This window comes from Schistocerca gregaria, chromosome 1 (assembly GCF_023897955.1).
Source record: "Schistocerca gregaria isolate iqSchGreg1 chromosome 1, iqSchGreg1.2, whole genome shotgun sequence".
Lineage (NCBI taxonomy): Eukaryota > Metazoa > Arthropoda > Insecta > Orthoptera > Acrididae > Schistocerca > Schistocerca gregaria.
This window is the reverse complement of record NC_064920.1, coordinates 591,689,737-591,710,223: the sequence shown is the minus strand read 5'-3', so window position 1 is coordinate 591,710,223 and position 20,487 is coordinate 591,689,737. Positions and strand designations below refer to the sequence as shown.

The following is a 20,487-nucleotide window of genomic DNA, read 5'->3' as shown; positions in this document are numbered from 1 at the left end:
TGTAGGCCCCTCTTTCGAAAGTCTTCCATCCTCATTTTCCCTGTTTTTTTATTCTAGAAGATTGTAAGTATGTGAGGAAAAACATCAAAGAGATAAATAAAAACTGTAATGTACATGAACATAATACCATGCAAAAAGACAAACTCCATGTTCAGTCAGTACAGACAATAAAATTAAAGTTATTTCTTCATTTCCTCTGTTTCACAAATCCCTAAGGATATTCTTATTAGATCACTCCTTCTAGTCAGTGGTAGAATTCTTAAACCGTGTGAAGTACAACAGTCATGAAGCAAGAATATGCAAAAATTGCTGCTGCTGCTAAAGCAAGAATAAAATATAATTAATTTATTGTACTATTAAAATAAATGATGAAGTTATATGTAACCTGTGTGTGTGTCCCATGCAAATGACATCTGACAATCTGTAGAGATTTACTGGATGAATAAATAAATAGTAATTTTAAAAGAATGTTTTGTGTACACAAGCTTTCGAAGCCAGTAGCTCCTTCTTAAAAGAGAAAGGTTGAATGGGGGAGGAAGAGGGGTGAAGGAAACGGACAGGAGAGGTCCAGGAAAATTGGTAGAGATCAGGAAAGTCACCTGGAACCTCAGGTCAGGGGAGATTTACTGGATGGTATGAGAAGGAAAGTCTTTTTAGATTTTTTATCTATCCAATTATGTTATATTTTATAACTCTGATACACTAATAGTTTGTTTCATTAATATATATTAAGTTGCTTAAAAATATCATTATTGCAAAGGTTATGCAAATTTATATGGATTTAAACATTGCTTTCACAGGAAATAAATATAAGCCAGTACTCATAAATACATCAGACTTTAATCAATCACATGTAGATCAAGCAGAAATGCAGTACATAGGAACAAATTATATGTTTTAACATATTGTCAGAAAAGTAACAAGAGACATGATAATATAATGTTGTTTGTACTGTTACTGTTAATTTGATTTTTATTGTATTTTATAAGATTATTGTGTTGAAACATGCAATGTACTTATACTACTACTAATCACAAACTGGCTAATGTTGACCAGCATGATCTGTTCATAAGTATTTTGTGCATACAAATTGATTAATCATGGCCAACAGACAATCATGACGAGGAGCAGCCTACAGTATACAGACTGTTTTGTTCATTGCTGTGAAGGCTGAAGAGTATGATTGAGGGAAGTGAAAAGATATGTAGAAGTGGTGACAAGCAAGAGGAAAATGGGGGGGGGGGGGGCAGAATGCCAATGAACTTACTTCACAGAGCCACCCATAATACTTTTTATTTGTTGTAGTTACTGCAAAATACAACCTACATTGGCCATTTTGTCTTTATGTCAACAGCGTACTTATTTTTTGCAGCCATGTACAGAGTTTTCATGTTTTATTTTTGAACGTAATGTCATTGTGATTCATGGTTGCAAAGGCATCAGTGTTGTTACTTAACACTTTAAAAATTGCCACATTAGCAATTTACCATTATTTAAAGCATTATTTTCACTGTACACATGTATTCTAACATGAAATTTTATGAGATATTATCACGCTGTACTAAGGCTGCTGTGTGTCATCTCTCTCTCTCTCTCTCTCTCTCTCTCTCTCTCTCTCACTCTCTCTCTCTCTCTCACACACACACACACACACACACACACACACACACACACACACACACACCACACACAGACTGACACACACACACACACACACACACACTCGCAAGTCACAACTGCAATCAATCAACCAACTAATTGTTACCTGGCATTCTAAATATGTATTCAAAAAGGGTTGTAAACAAGGAAATATTAAATGCATTTCAGGCAGCAGTATTTACAGTGAGGAAGCAGCCTGGATTGCACAAAATAGCAGCAACTGGTGCATTTAAAGAGTTTTTCCAGACCACCAAAGTCAAATGTGATTATATCTGCCCAAAGAAGACCAAAATATTGTGTTCCAAGCATGTCAGAACACAGCCACAGTGTCAAAGAAAAATGATGGTATATTGACAAACTGAAAAAAAAAATGCACATACTGCTGTTACATGATCACCAACAACACAGCAACAGATCCCAGTGCAAAGGAATTGTTCTGGAGCAGATGTTTACAAGCAAAAAGACATTATAGAAATGATGTAGAAGGATCCAAAAAGAAAAATAATGATAGATTCATTGAAGGAGCTCATGGCTCATGCAAGGCAGCCTGGGACATGATCAATGAACACAGGAAGGAAACCACCTCTGCATTAAGCTTGTGTAGTTCAGCTGACATTAATAGTTAGTTTATTGACATTGTGGAAAACACTGTGAGTACAATCCTACACCTCAATATAGACCTTGCAGCTGCTGTAATAAATGATGAAAGAGTCACCATGTTGAACTGGAGTGAATTTAAAATGTTCCTCACTGCTTTCTGAATCATTAGTGCTGTAGAGTTGATACACTTCTGCTGCTGTATAAAAGATAGTTGAGATTTCCTGGTGATATGGCCACTCCCCAGGCAGTCAATTATGTGCCATTAACATGTGCTATGTATATTGTTTTCATAGTTACCCAAATGTTTTATTCACATCTTGAGGTTGTTTCAACAGAACAAAGAAAAGCTATTTGTACCACTGTGCTGCCATTTTACCTCACACCAAAGGCCAAAGACCCAAGAACTTCCACCGCCACCTACAAAGATCTTCCTCCAAAAAAAGGATGTCCTCTTATTTTTACTAAAGTCGTTGGTATGGTGGCCACTTTGAAATCTCCCAAAAAACTGGCATAAGTCAATAACTTTTCAGGGTATATACAGGGTAGAGAAAAATTGTCTCATGAAATTTTAACCCTGAATAGCTGATTCTAGTAGGAATGAAAATTACAAATGTTTTGTGCGTCGACAATGCACAATTTTTAAACTACCAAAACTTGGTGCCACGTGCTCTAATTGGCCATGGGAATTCCCTGAGGAATTAATGGATCGCATTCAACATGCCGCCAATCACATCAGGGCAATGCCAGGAATCTTTGAAAGTGTTTGTCGAAACACCATTTGATGTTACCAGCTTGTTTCGCTTCAGAGGGTCACCAGTTTGAGCACCTGCTTTAAGCAAACTATGTCCTAGCTAAAACAAAACAAAAAAGGGGGGGGGGGGGACACAATTTGTAAGTTTTTGGAATGCAAAGATGTCTTATCATGAAACTACAATGGGTGTTACCTTGGCAAAATTATGTCCCAGGCCCCCAGAGTGGAAGGCTGGCGTGCTACTACGAAGCATGCGGGCCACCTTGGATACATCATGATATCTGGCAGGCAAAGCATTTGTGGTTATGCTCTGTTCAGAGCATCCAGCAACAGGGCAATCTTGCAGTAAATCAGAGTCTCTGGTGCCAAGTTTCCATATTTTAAAAATATCCTAACATTATTAATTTTGGTTCCTACTGGTATCAGCTATCCAGGGTTAAAATTTCATGACATAATTTTTCTCCACCCTGGATGTGTATATATATATATATATATATATATATATATATATATATATATATATATATATATATATATATTTTGCAATAATGTCATTCATCTTTCTTTTTAACACAGAAAATTAACAAAATACATTTGATTTTGACAATGTCAACCATAAAATATAATGCCGCCAGATTAAACTTGAAACAGCCTTCACAGTAATTTCACAAAATATACATGTACAATATTTCATAGGTACAATGTTTCACATGACCTGTTGATCATACTTCTCAGTTTGGAATTATCATAACTAGTCTCAACGTATACTTTTAATTTAAAGTGGGTGAGAAACTGCTTGCTAGCTGTTATGTTTCAAATTACAAAAAATTAATTAATAAAGACTGTAAAATCTTATAGACTTTCTTATAGTCACTATGTGTACAAGATGTCTACTAATGTAGTCAAGAAAATTATCAATGAAATTGCTGAATCATTAACTACAGTAATTAATAAATGTTTCACTGCTGGTGTATTTCTGGACTTTCAAAATTGTGTGAACAGCACCAGTGTATAAAAGGGTGACCCAGCCTTGGTAGCAAGCTTCAGACCACTCTCAATAATTACAGTCTTTGCTAAAGTGTCATTAAGATTACAATGAAAGACCAAATATCAAATTACTTTGAAATTAATGAACTTTCCACAGATACACACCGCAGTTTCTGCAAAGGCAAATCTGTAATAACAGCAGCACTAGATCAGGTTACTAGGATAAAGCAGAGTTTTGAGAAAAAAGAATCTGTAGCACTGACAATTTGTGACCTTGGTAAGGTGTTTGACTGCATTACTCATGAAGGACTCCTAAACAAGCTCAATAAATGTGGAGGCACTGTTCTAGCAACCCTCAAATCATATTTGGAAAACAGAAGACAGGGTGTATCAGTCCAAGGTGCACTATTGTATGATTGGAAGTTGAAATATTTTTAGTATTTGTAAATGACAGAAGCTTTCCTGGACAGTGCTTGCAATTTGCAGATGACATAACTATGTACTCAAAAGGCATTGATGGCAGCAAGGCTGAAGGAGAAGTAGATGCATTTTTAACTGCTACAAAGGAGTGGTTTGTTATGAACAAAAAGAAGCTAAATTAAGAAAAAACAGAAAAACTGGTGTGTATCCTCAGTGACAAAGCATACATAACCAGCACAGGGACTGTGAAGCTTCTGGAGTTCTTGTTGGCTTGTAAACTCACTGGCAAGAACACATTGGATATGGGTGTGACAAACTGTTATGACTCATATACCTCCAGAGGGAACTGAAGCAATTCGTAATTGAGTTACTGCTGATGATACATTACTCATTGTTCCACAGCCATATTAGCTGTGGCCTGTTACTGTGGGGTCACTCTACATACTACAAGAAAATTCTACTATGACAAAAAAGTAATAAGGATCATAGCTCCAGTCAGAAAACTAGGCCACTGCAAACCCATCTTCATATGTCTAGGAGAGATGACAATTTTCAGTCAATATCTTCACCTGTCTCATGTATGTGAAAGAAAATGATGAAACATTTCCCAACAAGTGTGACATTCACAATTATAACACATGCGAGAAAGTAAACACACACAGATATCCCAAATTGTCATCTCTCCATGACAAGGGACAGTTTTCCTACTGTAGCTATTACAATATTTAGTCCTTGGAATCAGTGGAATTTTGAGGAAAGATGTAACAAAATCTATGCCAAAAACCACTATAAAGTTTAAATGAGTTTGTTTACAGTGAAACAGAAGATTTGACTCCCTAAACAATGCACTACTATATGAAATGAATTATAAATGTACTTGTTTAAAAGTTTTCATTATATGTCATTAAGTGTTATGCTATAACTAGGCAAATTTGTTTTTGCATTATTACACATACTTAAGCTAATTTGTACTTGTATTATAATGCTTGTGCACTCTTAACCTTGTAACACTAATGCTGTCTGTCCAGACTTGACTGGTGAAAGATTTAGCTATGGTAATAAATGCTAATAATAAGCCGCAGCTTCCTCCAGATCCTAAATCCATACTCTGATATCCATTCCAAATTGTCCTTCTTAGGTGAATAAGCTGTCTTCCTTGATATTGAGCTTCTGATGTATTATGGTTGTATGATAGTCTCTGTTTGTGTTAAATCCACTAACCCAATGCAGTGCTTCTGTTTTTCAGATAATTGCACTTGAAAAAGGAAGAATACGAGCACAAGGAACACTGAAAGATATTGAAAGTATTGACAAAGAACTTGTAAAAAGTTGGCGAACTGTGATGAACCGTGAAGCTTTAGAAGAAAAAAAGCTTTCAAAAAGTCACACTGCAAAAGAAAGATGGCAACTAATCAGACTAATTTCTCGTTTTGGAATGCAATTGAAACAACAAAGTGTAAAGGATAACATCTGGCAGTCTGACACTGGTTGTCTTGCGGTAAGTGTATCATTAAATTATCAGCCTATTTATGAAAAATGCAGCAACATTTCCATCATTTTGTTTCCCTGAGGATCCATTTCTTCATGTCACTAGTAAACCATTTAAAATAGTTGTTTATTATGTGATTTAATTTGAATACAGCTTACAATTAAGTTAACTAACTCATTTACTTGCCATTTGATTTCATTTTAGAGTTATTTAGTTTCTAATAAAATTGTCATAATTCAGAACAGAAATGTGTTCCAGGGTTCTACATAAAACTGTCTTCTGTGAAATATAATGTTCAGTTGTATGTACTGAACTTGTGGCATTTCTGTAAAATGGTACTTAAGCTTTCCTCTTTTATGTAAATGAGAAAATTGTACTGGGGAAGTAAAAGATTGTGGTATTAAAAGGTACACCTAAGCAAGAATGGGATCATATACTAACAACAGAAAACAGAGGGCCATATAAACAATTGATACCACAGTAGGAAAACTAAGTAAAAATGAGGTGGAAGTGTGTGTGTGTGTGTGTGTGTGTGTGTGTGTGTGTGTGTGTGTGTGTGTGTGTGTGCATCTTATGGGTGCTCAATGGCAAGGTCATCAGCACTCTTACAATTGCAACAAGTGAGTGTGGAGATAAACTCTAAAAATGTTGCCCACTCATGCACTCAAAATGATCACACAGTTACTGTCTCACATGTGTGGAAACAAATTAGAAAGAGGGGAGTATCTATACATGAGATAGAAGCACAGAGAAAACAAGACAGAAAAACTAAAAGAAAAGCACAGGGAAATGTGAGTGGCTGAACACTTACAAAAAACTTGGATGAGCCAATCACCCTGTTAACACATTAAAAACACCTCCCTAAAATCTTGTTAAAATGTTGGACAGTTCACAAAACTTTAAAACTTGAATGCCACTTAAGATAGTGTGTAGATCCTTCGACAAATCTGCCACAGCCCACTAATTAGAAAGAATGCGCAGTCCAATGAAAAGTAGCACACAATTATCTGTACACCACAAGCATCACGCATTGGAGGGTCCTCTTGCTGGAGTACAAAGCCACTGAAAGAACTGAGGATCATGATATGGCACCTTGGCTGCTGGATCCATCATTTTGTTCCCTGCAATACCCATGTGCTCTGGTACCCACCAGAATGACACCTCCTTCCCCAGTCTTTGTAGTTGGTATCATGAAGTGGAGAAAAGTAAAACATGGTGTACAACTAGTTGGGAAAATTGGCCACTTATATTCCTGATGTATATAAATGATTGACCAAAGATATTGGAGCAATATTTAAAAACTGTGATGTGTACTGATGATACAAATATCCTGATGAAGTATCGCAAAACATGTTTACTAGGCACAGCTTGAGGGACAGTGGAACAGGCTGACAACATGCACAGAAAACAGCTTAACTGTTAATGTTAAGGCAAAGTATCTAAGATCAGGAGCATCCTTGGCTGTGATCACTCATAACAACTGGTGTGTGATGATTAATGATGTAGCATGTGCTGTAGGGTGCTCACATGAAACTGCTTACAACATCATGCATGAGCAGTTGAAGTATGTGCACATGTGTTGACCGAGGTACACAAAATGAACAGAATGGGCTTGTCTTTACAGTATCTGGTTCAGTGCTTTGAGGAAGGAGAGGACTTCATTGCATGAACTGTTACATGGAATGGATCTTGAGTGCATCACTTTCAACTAGAAACCAATTGATTTTGGCCCTGGAATGGAAATATTCCACCTGCTCAGAAATGAAAAAGTTCAAGACCATTTCATCAGTCCACAAGGTTATTCTTATCTAGTTTTGTAACATGCAAGGCATTTTCTTACTGAAATTGCAGTCTCACAATGAGACCATGAATGCTGCATCATTTTGCATCACTTTGCAGAACTTGAATAGACCATTTGCTGCAAATGACCTGGCCTCATGACAAAGGGAGCAACTCTTCTGAATAACAATGCCACCATGCAGAAGGACAAACACAGGAACTTTTACAAACATTTAATTTGGATTGCTCGTAAAATACACACTATGATACCTACTTAGAGCCCAGTGACCTTCATCATCTGTGACCCTAAAATCTCATTTTGGTGGCAAACATTTTTAAACTGATGAAGCCTGTGGCCAAAGAGGTTACACACTGACTGTGACAGCAACCTAAAACTTCTTTGTTGCCAGGTATCAAGGACTTGTAAAGAGACGGACAAGTGTTTGAACATATAGGGCAAATATGTAGCAAAATTAAATAAATTTCAGGAACTTACAGTGATTATTATTGGTTCCATCTCGTTTTGTGACTTATTTATTGACTTACTCTTGTAATATTCTAAGTTACTTATTTATAAACACTTTGTACGAAAATACATTCTCAGAAGAAAATTTTGGATTCCACAATGGACTCTCAAATGAACAAGCTATATTAATCTTGATAGGTGATTCATTACAATCAATAAATCAGAAATTATTTTCTGTAGGAATATTTTGATAGTTAACTAATGATTTTGATTGTGACAAGCGCGATATCTTCATCTAGAGCTTTAAAAAATTATGGAACAATATATAACAGTTTCATGGTTTTTATGTTATCTGCATATTAGAAAGCAGTATATATTAGTTCCATGTTCATCACATAGCAATAGGCACTGTACCACAAGATTCTGTTTTTTGCCCTTTATTGTTTCTCATGAACGTAAATGATCTTCCAGTTACAGTACTTTTAAGTCTTTTTATTTGCCTGCTCACTAATGCTTTTTTACGTGACACATACTAGTGGTCAACAGATAATAAACATATAAACTCATGCCAAAGGGTTGACAGGACTACAACATGAGGAGTGGTGTCTTCTGTAGCTAACAGCAGCATTCTCTCCTAAACATAAAGACGAGTTTATAATGCAAAATAATTTCTCAAAGGATCAGAACCATGGCCCACAAGTTTTTTCAGCCAGCTGTGTTGCACAAAAGGATCAGCTTCATTTAAAACAGGATCCACAGATACTGCAGCTGTAATTTTAATGCTAGTAATACAAAAGCCCTCAACAAAATTTTGAGTTTCCAGATCTAAATGTAAATAAAGTAATTCGTCTTTATGAAACTCTGGATCCAGACCAATCAGCAAATACAGTAAGGAGTCAGCATTTGTATGATTCCATATGTTGAAAATGTATCTCATAATTGTATTGCAAGTGGACAAGAGCCCACTGCTGTATGTGGTGCTGGCCTAGCTGTAAAATGACTGAACAAGGGGCTGACTGCAGCTTAGATTTCAACCACTTTAACGCCCAATCACAAGCTGAAGACCAGTGGAAAGGAACATCTTTGCAATAATACATGGAGTGTGTAGTCTTCCCTTCCATGCATTACCATTAAATTTAGCTCTGTCTTTGCAAAAGAATTTTGAAATCTCCAAGGGGTGTAAGACACACAAAAGAAAACTTTTTTACCTATCATCATTTTCTTTTGTTGTTGGCTACAGTTCTCACATCTAGGAGTACATTTTTGAGGCTGAAATTTTGATTTTGTGGGTTCCAGTTGGCTAAATATCTGATGAAGATTTGCCTGTCTTACTATTTAATTTTATTGTTGTCACATTTTTCAATATTGCACCGTCTTTACAATTTCTGCTTCTATAACACCACAAGTTACATTGTTTGTGTCAGTCATAAAAATATATCTGATTCCATCAGAGGCATGCCCACTACTACTTACATTTTGCAGTACTAAGAATATTCCAAGGAATTTACAAAACAAAAGAGTTTATAAACTTTCTTGATGAAAGAAGAATCTTCACCAAGTTATGTCATTATTTTGTAAATGAGTCCAGAAATAAATTTAATAATTAGCAGTACATTGAGCAATTAATTATACGAATTTTAAATATGCTAGACAATTTGTAATTTCAGATGTTTTTAAAAGAAGAATAATTTCAACTGTTAGGATTGTAACAAATTAATTGATTGCAACAAATTAATTTCTTTTTATACATTTTAGCCTGAAATAAAATACATCGTAAACAAAATAATATGAAATACATTTAGTTAAACAGCTGAGATAATGTTCACCTATACAAGTTTTAAAATACTTTTTTGTATCACCTATTTCTATAAATAAAGGTAATGTCAGAGGAGAGTGTCCCATTACAAGTGGTTGTGCCACAGTAGCACCATCAGTGCTGACACAGTGTTCACATCCACATTTACTTCATCCTCACTCTGGTGTGGAATTTGTGGTAGTATGCAATTTTGCCTCAAAATGCCTGTAATGCCTTGACAGATGTGGGGTGTGGCAACATGGCAATAGCATCAATATGCTGGTACAATGGTTTCATGGCAGCATGCATCACTTCAAAACCCAAATAAATAATCAATGGTGGAGAAACTGTGTCACGTCCAAACTGCACTTTATCTGTGCAGATTGTAAAACAGAAAATAGAGCATGACGGTTCTGCAGATGTTCCTCTATAGAACCATCAGACTCTACTGTGTCATTTAAATAGTTGCTGCAACTTGGAACTGATGCAATAAGTTGCTCTAAAAAAAGCTGGTGCACTTGCACCCAACAAAAGGCAAATGGTGGTATTGATCGAGCCCAAATGGGGTATTGATAACTAGAAGGCATTTAGAATTCCCCATTGAGTAGCAGCTGTAAAGATGTCTCTGCCAAGTCTATCTTTGAAAAATAATGCCCCCACCCCCCACCCCCCCAAAAAATTCTGCTAACTGCTCATCAGTGCATGGCAAAGGATAGGTATCAATGATTGATTGGCCATTAATAAATTTCTAGAATCACTGCAGAGGCATAATTTACTGATAGGTTTTTTGACTAGCCCAGGTGATGATGACACAGTGAAATCCAAGTAAAAAAAGTCCTTGCACAAGTTTACATCTATTAACAAATGCCCAGAAATGTTGCCATAGGCATTTTCTGTATGTGTCTGAGTCGTCTTCTGCATTGTCATATGCCAGGAACAGAGGTGGATATGTTGCTGTCAGGGCCACAGGATGTGCCAGTGTAGTTGTTAAACTGGAAATAAAAACTGTCAGTGCCTGCAGTTGCTTGAGAAGAGATTTAAGCACTGTCTCCATGGAAATTAATCTCAAAAGACCAATGACTGAAGTGGAACACATGAAGTCAAAAACAGTACAATTAGCAATACACAAATGGCAAACAGAGCATTGCATTCTAGCCTATAGAAACATTAGGTCCAACAGGCAGGCTGTGTATGCAACTGACATAATATCACCAGGCCAGGTAGCCTCTAGTGGCCAAACCATGCACGAAATTTGCACACAAACTATGAGACAGTGCATACACAACATTGGTGGTTACAGCAGTGAGGAATTCTTCTTGGAAAATCAGGTGAATAATATGTTAATTTAGTAAGTTTTGCTGCATTTCCTACATTTCACCTTGTGGCAAAACTGTATGGCTCTTGTAGGTGCTATTATCTATGTACTGGGTTATGTCTTTCAATTGGATTTGCATCAGAGAGAGGAATCATGAGTGTTCAAAAGTTATAGACCCAGAAATGGTGAGAGAATGTCTGCATACTGAGTGACTGAGCTGCTAGTCCATCCTGTCCATTGCTAGAATTCTTACTGCAGTTCACAGAATTGTGGCACACAGTCAGTACACCCAGGACAAGATGTGTTTTATAATGAAGCGGTGCGGCCTTAGTAAGAAATGCTGAGAGAAGAGCTGCTCAAAAATGCTCTACTCAAGTGCTGCTTTCAACTTGCTTCTGTCCTTTTAGCCTACACATGGTAGTGGGCAGACAGAAATGCATGTATCTCAGGTAGCTCTGCAAATGAGAAAGCACAAAAAACAGAGCACACAGTTTCAGTTGCTGCCTGAAGTGTGCCTACAAGGAGCTGACATGACAGGATGAGGGACCCACATCTGCACTCAAAAAAGAACTCATGTAACACCAGTTCTAAAATGCTCTCCAAAAGTAAATCACTGCAGCATTGAACATGAAGTCTCAGGGGAAATCAAACTGTGCAAAATCGAAAACTTCATAGGAGAATACAGTGCAATACATGTTCTCACACTGACAAAGACTTCTGTGTCTTAGCGGCAGGTGAAGGCATTCTATTGTATTGCTGACAACAGAAAATTGGGACCATACTGCAAAACACAATGTACAAACAAGTGATGAAGGATCCTACACCAGGAGTGTCACAGAAGACTATCTCACTCCTCAACAATTTGTGCTTAGAGGAGGAGATTTGAGAGTATTATATCCTTTAGAAACAGTTCCACTCTGTCACTTCCAAAAATATATGAAGAGCGAGTGCTACTGTGACTAACAATTTGTAGCATTAATGCTCAATCTGTGGTTTGGCTAAATATCTAGCAATGCTTCTGAAGCCTCTGGTGATACAATGTCAAAACTCAAGATGGTTTATGGCAGTTCTCTGAGATAAATACCTGGATAAGAGCTGATTTGCTGTCAGCTTTAATGTCATGTTGCTCTGCACATGAGTGCAAGTAGAAGACTTCTTACAACGGCTATAGAATCACTATGATAAGGAGACAATAGAACTACTTTGACATGTACTAATTATGATGTATTTTCAATGTTGTTTCAAGTTCTGTGTATGGACAGATACATTCTCCTCTCCCTACACTAATCATCAACTTATACACAGAGCACTTCAAGGATACATCACTTGACATTAATTGGATCAAGCCAATTTTCTCCTATAAATTAAGAGAAAAACACCTTTATGTTGTGACCACAAGTGAAAGGAAATTCTGTAGCATGGTGGTGGTGGTTGGTGGGATGTTTAAGGGGGACTAAACAGCTAAGGTCATCAGTCCCCCTCTTTAGCATGTTAACAGCATACATTAAAGTGTAAAGTTCACATTGAAGTAGAAAAAACTAATTGTTTTCCTTTGTTGGACATTTTAATAAAGATAAAAGAACCGATGATGTGCTTGGACTGTCTGTGAACCACAAGAAGGTGCACATGAACTTCAACTTAAATTCTGGATGTCTGCCACCATCTAGTGCCTCACTTCATGGTAATCATGACCATAGCGAGCAGACAAACCATCTACAACAATGAGTTGCAACACCTTTGTGAAACATTCTATAGGAACGTTGACTCACAGGCAACAAAAAGATGTACTATCAGGGTGGCTGATTGGAAGAAAAAGTAAGAGACGAATGAATGAAGTAAGGGCATTGTGCTCATCCCATACGCTGGATAGCCCAGTGCCAAGATTGCCAGTTTCCTGAAAAACAATAATATGAAGGCAGTTTTCTCCACGTATGCAAAATTAAGAGCATGCTGGGCACCATAAAAAATTCATTAGTTCTGAAAACACATGGTATGTATTGGATCATGTGCAAGAAAGGCCACCAATACACCAGCAAAACAGAATGCTGCACCCCAATGAATTGTGGAGCACATCGTTGTGGATACACATTCAACTTCACAGACCCAAAGATGCTATGTTTTGTCAGGGGTTTCTGTAATTCGATAATCAAGAAAGCTTTTGAAATAAGAATGCATGGAAATCTAGTGAACAAGAACAGCAGCTTCTACCTCTCCCCGCACTTGGGATCATGTGACATCAAACACATGCCAGAAGGAATTCCTACCTGGAGTGCCGTTAATGGACAGGATGGAATAGTGACCCCCCAAGACACAAAGTGCAGACATTTTCTCATGAACTCGGTCTCCACTGCCCAAAACTCTCATTTCACTTGTGATTGACCAAACTGGTGGTACTCCAGAAGCTGTAAGACATGACTTGGAATATACAAGTAATAGCATCTGAGAGAATCTCAACACTTCACTGGAAGACAACAAGAAACTTCTCAACCTACTCACCTAATGTTCTGAGAAGAGTTGATCAGTGCAATTTATTAAGAAAGCATACAGCTTCATAGGTGAAACTGAACTCCTATTGATGCGGAGAATCTTCAACCAAACATGGTACACATATTATATAATATATGAAAAAAATAGTGCTGTGGGACCAGGACAATCTTAATACCTTCAGGAAAGAGGGTGGGGATAGAGGACGAAAGGGAGTGAAATGTAGGCATAGTCGGTTAAATGGATCTGAGAAAAAATGTTTCTCCCGCGAGCAAATTTACATTTCTCATTCAAGAGTGGGTTCACATAAGAGTTTATTTGTTCTTTCACTTGGAGGGTAAGCTAAAAATATTGTATTTAGTCAAGTTTTATGTTCAATTACGATTGCAATTAATTTGTAAAGGATTTTACTTTATAATTTGCATATTGTATTTTTACTTTTAAAAAATGTAAATGAACTATGTCTATTTATCCACAATAGAAGTAGTTAATTTCTCTTCCTATCAACTACATAAGTTAGTAAATGGAAAATCAGTTGTAAAGAAAAATGGCACATCTATTCGCACAGCAATTCAGATTTATAATAATGGATTTTATTTTTGTAAACTATAACCACTGTTATTTTAATGTTTACTCATTTACAGATATAATTAATTTTAAGTAAATCTATTCCTTCCTGTTTAATGCTACCCTTATAAACTAACAATCCTTTTGCACACAGGGATTACCACAGTTTGTGCCATTCCGGAAACAGAAGAATGCATTTGGTGGCTCGAGACATCTGACACATGATCTTCCACTTCCAACAGATGAATATCAAGATGAATTTATCTGTCCAAATGAACAAGATATTCTTCGTGGAAGGCGGGCAAGGGCATCAACATTAATAGAACCTCCAGCACGTCACAAAGTTGTCCTTCGAATGTCCTCACTGCAGGCCAATAGAACAGTGGAAAATATTCCTTTTCCTGTTATGAGGCAACTCTCATCTCCAGCTATTACTAATGGCCAGTTTATACCAATACTTTCAAGGTAAATCATAGCAAATAAGTTTTATATGAACACTTACATTCTGTATGATAGTAACTTATGCAACAATAAATTGTTGTATAATCCTTTACCATATCTACATTTACAGTTACTTAGTAGTATACATAATTCAGTTTTAAATGAATCTACTTTCTTGCTATATGCCTAATGAGAGGTTGCTGAAGAGCTCTGCACCAGATTAAAAAATACCCAAATTCAGTCCTAGGTAAGAGGGCAAAGTCCACATGGAAATTATTTTTCCATCCTGTATTATTGTTACAGAAATCAAAGAAAAACTCAGAAGGACTTTTATTAATAGCAACAAATACCATTCATAGGTAAATGTGTTGGGAAGTATGTGTTAAAATTTAACAATCTTCAAAGAGGCCTCTGCAAATGCTCAGTTATCTAACAAGTTGTTGTTGTGATCTTCGGTCCAAAGACTGGTTTGATGCAGCTTTTGATGCAGCTCTCCATGCTGTTCTATTCCGTACAAGTCTTGACATCTCTGTGTAACTAATGTAACCTACATCCTTTTTAACTTGCTAACTGTGTTCATCTCTTGGTCTCCCTCTATTATTTTTACCTCCCACATTTCTCGCCAACTCTAAACCGGTGATCCCTTGATGTCTCAGACTGTATCCCCTTAACTAATCCCTTCTTTTAATCAAGTTGTGCCACAAAATTCTTTTCTCCCCAGTTCTGTTCAGTATCTCCCCATTAGTTATGTGATTTTCAGGCATCTTCTGTAGCACCACATTTCAAAAGCTTCTATTCCTTTGTTGTCTAAACTGCTTATGATCCACTTGTCACTTTCATACATGGCTGAACTACCGAGAAATACCTACAGAAGGTAACTTCCTAATGCTTAAATTTACATTTGATATCAACAAATTTCTCTTCTTCAAAAACATTTTTCTTCACATTGCCTGTAAACACTTTTTATCTTGTTGACTTTGGCTATAATCCATTATTCTGTTGCCCAAATAGGAAAACTTATCTGTCCAACTTATCTGTCCAACTTATCTGTCCAACTTATCTGTCCAACTTATCTACTAGTTAAAGTGCCTTGTTTCCTAATCTAATTCCCTCACAAATACCTGATTTTATCTGACTACATCCCATTACTCTTATTTTGCTTTTGTTGATGTTCATCTTATATCATCCTTTCAAAACATTGTTCATCCCATTCAACTGCTTTTCGAAGTTATTTGCTGTCTCTTACAGAATTTCAATGTCTTCTGCAAACATCAAGGTTTTTATTTCATCTCCCCGAAGTTTAATTCCTTCTCCAAATTGTTCTTTACTATTCACTCACTGTACAGATTGAATAACATCAGGGATAGACTACAATCCTTTCTCCTCTGCCACTACTTCCCTTTTATGCCTTTCAACACTTATAACTGCCACCTGATTATTATACAAGTTGTAAATGGCCTTCACTCCCAGAACTTTATCCCTGATACCTTCAAAATATCACTGACTGTATTTCAGTTGACATTGTCTAAAGAAAAGCTTTTTCCAAATCTAGAAAAGCTTTAAATCTAGGTTTGCCTTTCCTTAGTCTATCGTTTAAGATAAACTGATGTTCCCTGACGTCGGCTTCTACCAGTTTCTCCAGTCTTCTGTAAGGGATTTGTGTTAGGAATTTGCAACCATGACTTATTAAACTGATAGTTTGGTATTTTTTGCACCTGTCAGCAACTGATTCTGTGTAATTGGAATTATTATGTCCTTCTTGAAGTCTGTGTGTATTTTGCCTGTCTCATACATCTAGCCCACTAGATGGCTCTTCTAATAATGTTAGTAGTTATGATGGATTATCGTCTGCACCCAAGGCTTTGCTTTGAATTAGATCTTTCAGAGCTCTGTCAAATCCTTCTCATAGTATCATATCACCTTCATCTCCAACCACTTGCTTTTCTATAATATTGCCTTCAAGTTTATCTCCCTCGTATAGATCTTCTATATATTCCTTCCACCTTTCAGTTCTCCCTTCTTCACTTAGGACTGCTTTTCCATCTGAGCCCTTGATATTCATGCAGCTGCTTCTCTTTCCAGCAAAAGGGCTCTTTAACTTTCCTGTGGGTAGCATCTATCTTTCTCCATATTAAATACATTTCTAAATCCTTACATTTGTCCTCTAGCCATTCCTGCTTGGCCAGTTTGCACTTCCTGTCAATCTCATTTTTTAAATGTTTGTATTACCTTTCACCTGCAACATTTGCTACATTTTTATATTTTCGTCTTTTATCAGTTAAGTTCCTTTTCTCTTGTATTATCCAAGGATTTCTAATAGGCCTTGCTTTTTACCTATTTGATCTCTCAACACTACCCACTCACCTTGTACGGTATTCCTGTCCCCTGTTTCAGTGCCCTGTATTCCTCTCCCCTGTTTACCACTGAAACTCAACAAGCTCTGGTTCTTTCAACTTATCCAGGTAACATCTACTTTTTTGTAATTTGTTCAGTTTCGTTATATATCGTTCACAACCAACAAATTGTGTTCACTGTTCACTGTTCACATCTGCCACTGAAAATGTTTTACAATTTGAAACCTGGTTCTGAAGTCACTCTCTTGCCACTGTATGATCAATCTGAAACCTTCTGGTGTCTGCAGGTCTCTTCCACATATATAACCTTCTTTCATTAATCTTAAACCAAGTGTTAGTGATAATTAAATTATGATCTGTACACAATTCTACCAGGTGTCTTCCTCTTTCATTCCTTTCCCCCAGTCTATTCACATACTGTTTTTCCTTCTCTACCTTTTCCTACTATCAAATTCCAGTGTCCCATTCACAACTGAATTTTCCTCTTTCATAACTATTTTATCTCATCATGCATTTTTCCTATCTCTTCATTTGACAGTGGAGGGTGTTGGTTTCATGTGTATCTTGGCTGTGATAATGCATTCACTATGCTGTTGATAGTAGCTTACCTGTGTTCCTATATTCTTATTAATTACTAGACTAAAATTATCCATATTTGATTGTGTATTTATAAACCCATACACATGTGACCAGAAGTCCTGTTCCTCTTGTCACTGAACTTCATTAATTCCAGCTATATCTAACTTCAACCTATCCATTTTTCTTTCTAAAGTTTCCTAAACAGGTCTTGCAAGTTGGAGATTTTTTGTGGTGTGGAAGCTAATTCCCAGTACCTTTCAGAATCTATAATGAGCCTGTTGGTACTGAGTCATTGTGCTGAAATATGTGACACTTATGTTGCACTTTCCTGCAGATTTCTCTCACAGTGTGATTTAATTGCGACATTAGTGTCACCTGCAAAGAGTACTGTGGTCCCATCATGTATTTTGTCAGCCAAGTTATTTACATACAGCAGAAATAGGACAGGTCGCAGAACTAACATTGTGGGACCCCATACTTGGATTTTTCACTCATTACTGCAAAAGCTAGAAATTTTTCATGTTTCACTGTCTTTTTATTTGAGGACAGTCCCAGAACTGACTGTTGTTCAATTCCATAGCTCCTTTTTTTGCTTGTTATTTTGAAAACTAGAATTTTTTGTGTTTCACTGTGTTTATTTAGGTCAGGTACCAGAATTGACCCTTGTGGGACTATATACTTGATTATTTTGTGTTCAGCATTGCAATGACGAGGTTTCAATGTCTTTTTACTTTATTTCTGTAACATATTGATGACTATTGACATATGATTGCCACCTTTTCGACTGGCCTTTAATTCCATAGTCACTTAACTTATGCAAGATATTTCATGATCAGTAAAATGAAAGGCTTTACTAAGGTCAAGAAATATTCCAGATACATGTTGCTTATCATTTACTGCTGTTAGTATTTAATTTAAAATGGCAAAAATTACTGATTGGGTTGACTTTCCAGCTGTGAATCTATGCTGTGAGTCATTTATCAGCCTTTCTGTATTTATGAAGGCTGTTAATCTCCTGATGAACATTTCTTCCTAAATTTATGTCATACAGAATTTGTAGGTTTACATATTTAGGAGTATTTGAAGTGGAAGATGGCCCTGAAAAATCTAAATAAAAAACTGAATATGCTTATGTATGCTGTTAGGATTCTTGCTCAAAACATAAGTTACTCATCAGTGCTAACAGTGTTTCAGGATAGTACACAAACAGTACTGATGCATGGAATAATTTTTTGGAGGAATTCCACAATTTACAAAAAAGAAAAAAAACTTTTAAATACAGGAAAAGATTATCAGAGTGATAAATGAAGCAAACTGCAGGGATTCCTGTTGAACTCTTTCTCAAATTCTGAAAATACTGCCTCAACGATGTTTGCTCGTTTATGACATACTAATTTTTATTAAATAGAGCCTTTCAAAATGGAAAACATCTTCAAACATAACTATGATTTATACCTGTGTGAAACTAGGCAGGATCTTTACTTAAATGTAAACACAGTAATTAAAAACTTATGCAAAATATGAGTGTAATATAGTGGAGTTATGTTGTATAATGAAATGCCTTCTTCCCTGAGATGCTCACTGACATTGAATACATTGAAGCTAAAGTTGAACTATTTCTTGCTTGACACCTGCTTCTACTCTGTCTCTGAATTTCTGGAACATTATAATAAGGAAACCTCACTTATCAAACATTGTTGATTATTGCATGTGTAATGTTACATTATACTGTAATTTAACAATATTATGAACAGGATATTTTCTGATCAACATATAGCAAAAATGCTGAGTCACAGATAGGCACAACAAAAAGACTGTTAGTCTTTTTGCTGTCCCTATCTGCAACTCAGCATCTCTGCTATATGTTAAGTAACAAGTACCCTTTTCATAATATTGTTAAATTCCATCCTGAATTTTCCATTGTTGATTAGACAATAGTTTACTTTGATTGCGTTGATGAGGTAGTCTCACTTAATAACTACTGCTATCAAATGTACAAGCTAGGTAGTATGTCAATATTTATTATTATGTGACAATATTTGAAAAGGAAAATTGCTACCGTATTTACTCGAATCTAAGCCGCACTCGAATCTAAGCCGCACATAAAAATGAGGCTCGAAATAAAGGAAAAAAAAAAATTCCCGACTCTAAGCCGCACCTGAGATTTGAGACTCGAAATTCAAGGAGAGAGAAGAGTTTTAGGCAGCACCTCCAAATCAAAACAAAGTTGGTCCATTGTAATATGAGACACAATTTAGGTCGAATGAATGACGATACAGCTACAGTAGTTTGGTGTGAGTCGTAAGCTTAGCAGTTAAGCTTTACCAGGTAGCCATGGCTATGCGTCAGGCGCACCGTCCGTATTTATACGGGTACCTTTCCCTTTTCACGTGCTTCGTCTGGTTTGATGAATACACTAAGCAAATTCAGAAGGATGTAGGTTGCAGTGGGTACTGGGAGATTAAGAGGCTTTCACAGGATAGAGTAGCATGGAGAGCTGCATCAAACCAGTCTCAGGACTGAAGACCACAACAACAACAACAACATCGTTGGATAATGTATGACAATGCAGTGGTCGAAACTCGGGGAGGAGAAAAAAAAAAAACCCTCATCTTCCACCTTTTTGTTTTTTAATTTATTTACTGACGCACAGGTTTTGGCGCCAGTATTTATCTTTGTGCCTACAAAGCATGCCTGTGTAGCGCTACGTATATTCGATGGCACAAGTTAGTTGTGGCGGCACCTACCAACATTTTTCAGAACTTCTGCTTGCTTTGCACACGATTCTAAACCGCAGGCGG

General features: G+C 36.6%; 1 protein-coding gene across 2 annotated transcripts in view; it reads left to right on the top strand.

Moving 5' to 3' along the window:
- LOC126357744 (ATP-binding cassette sub-family C member Sur) overlaps positions 1-20,487 on the top strand; it is a 546,341-nt gene that overhangs the window by 401,492 nt on the left and 124,362 nt on the right. For both annotated transcript variants that reach the window (XM_050007483.1, XM_050007484.1), the window contains 2 exons: positions 5,664-5,915; positions 14,467-14,777. In XM_050007483.1, the coding sequence (XP_049863440.1) occupies positions 5,664-5,915; positions 14,467-14,777 (563 nt within the window). The remainder of the gene's footprint in view (positions 1-5,663; positions 5,916-14,466; positions 14,778-20,487) is intronic.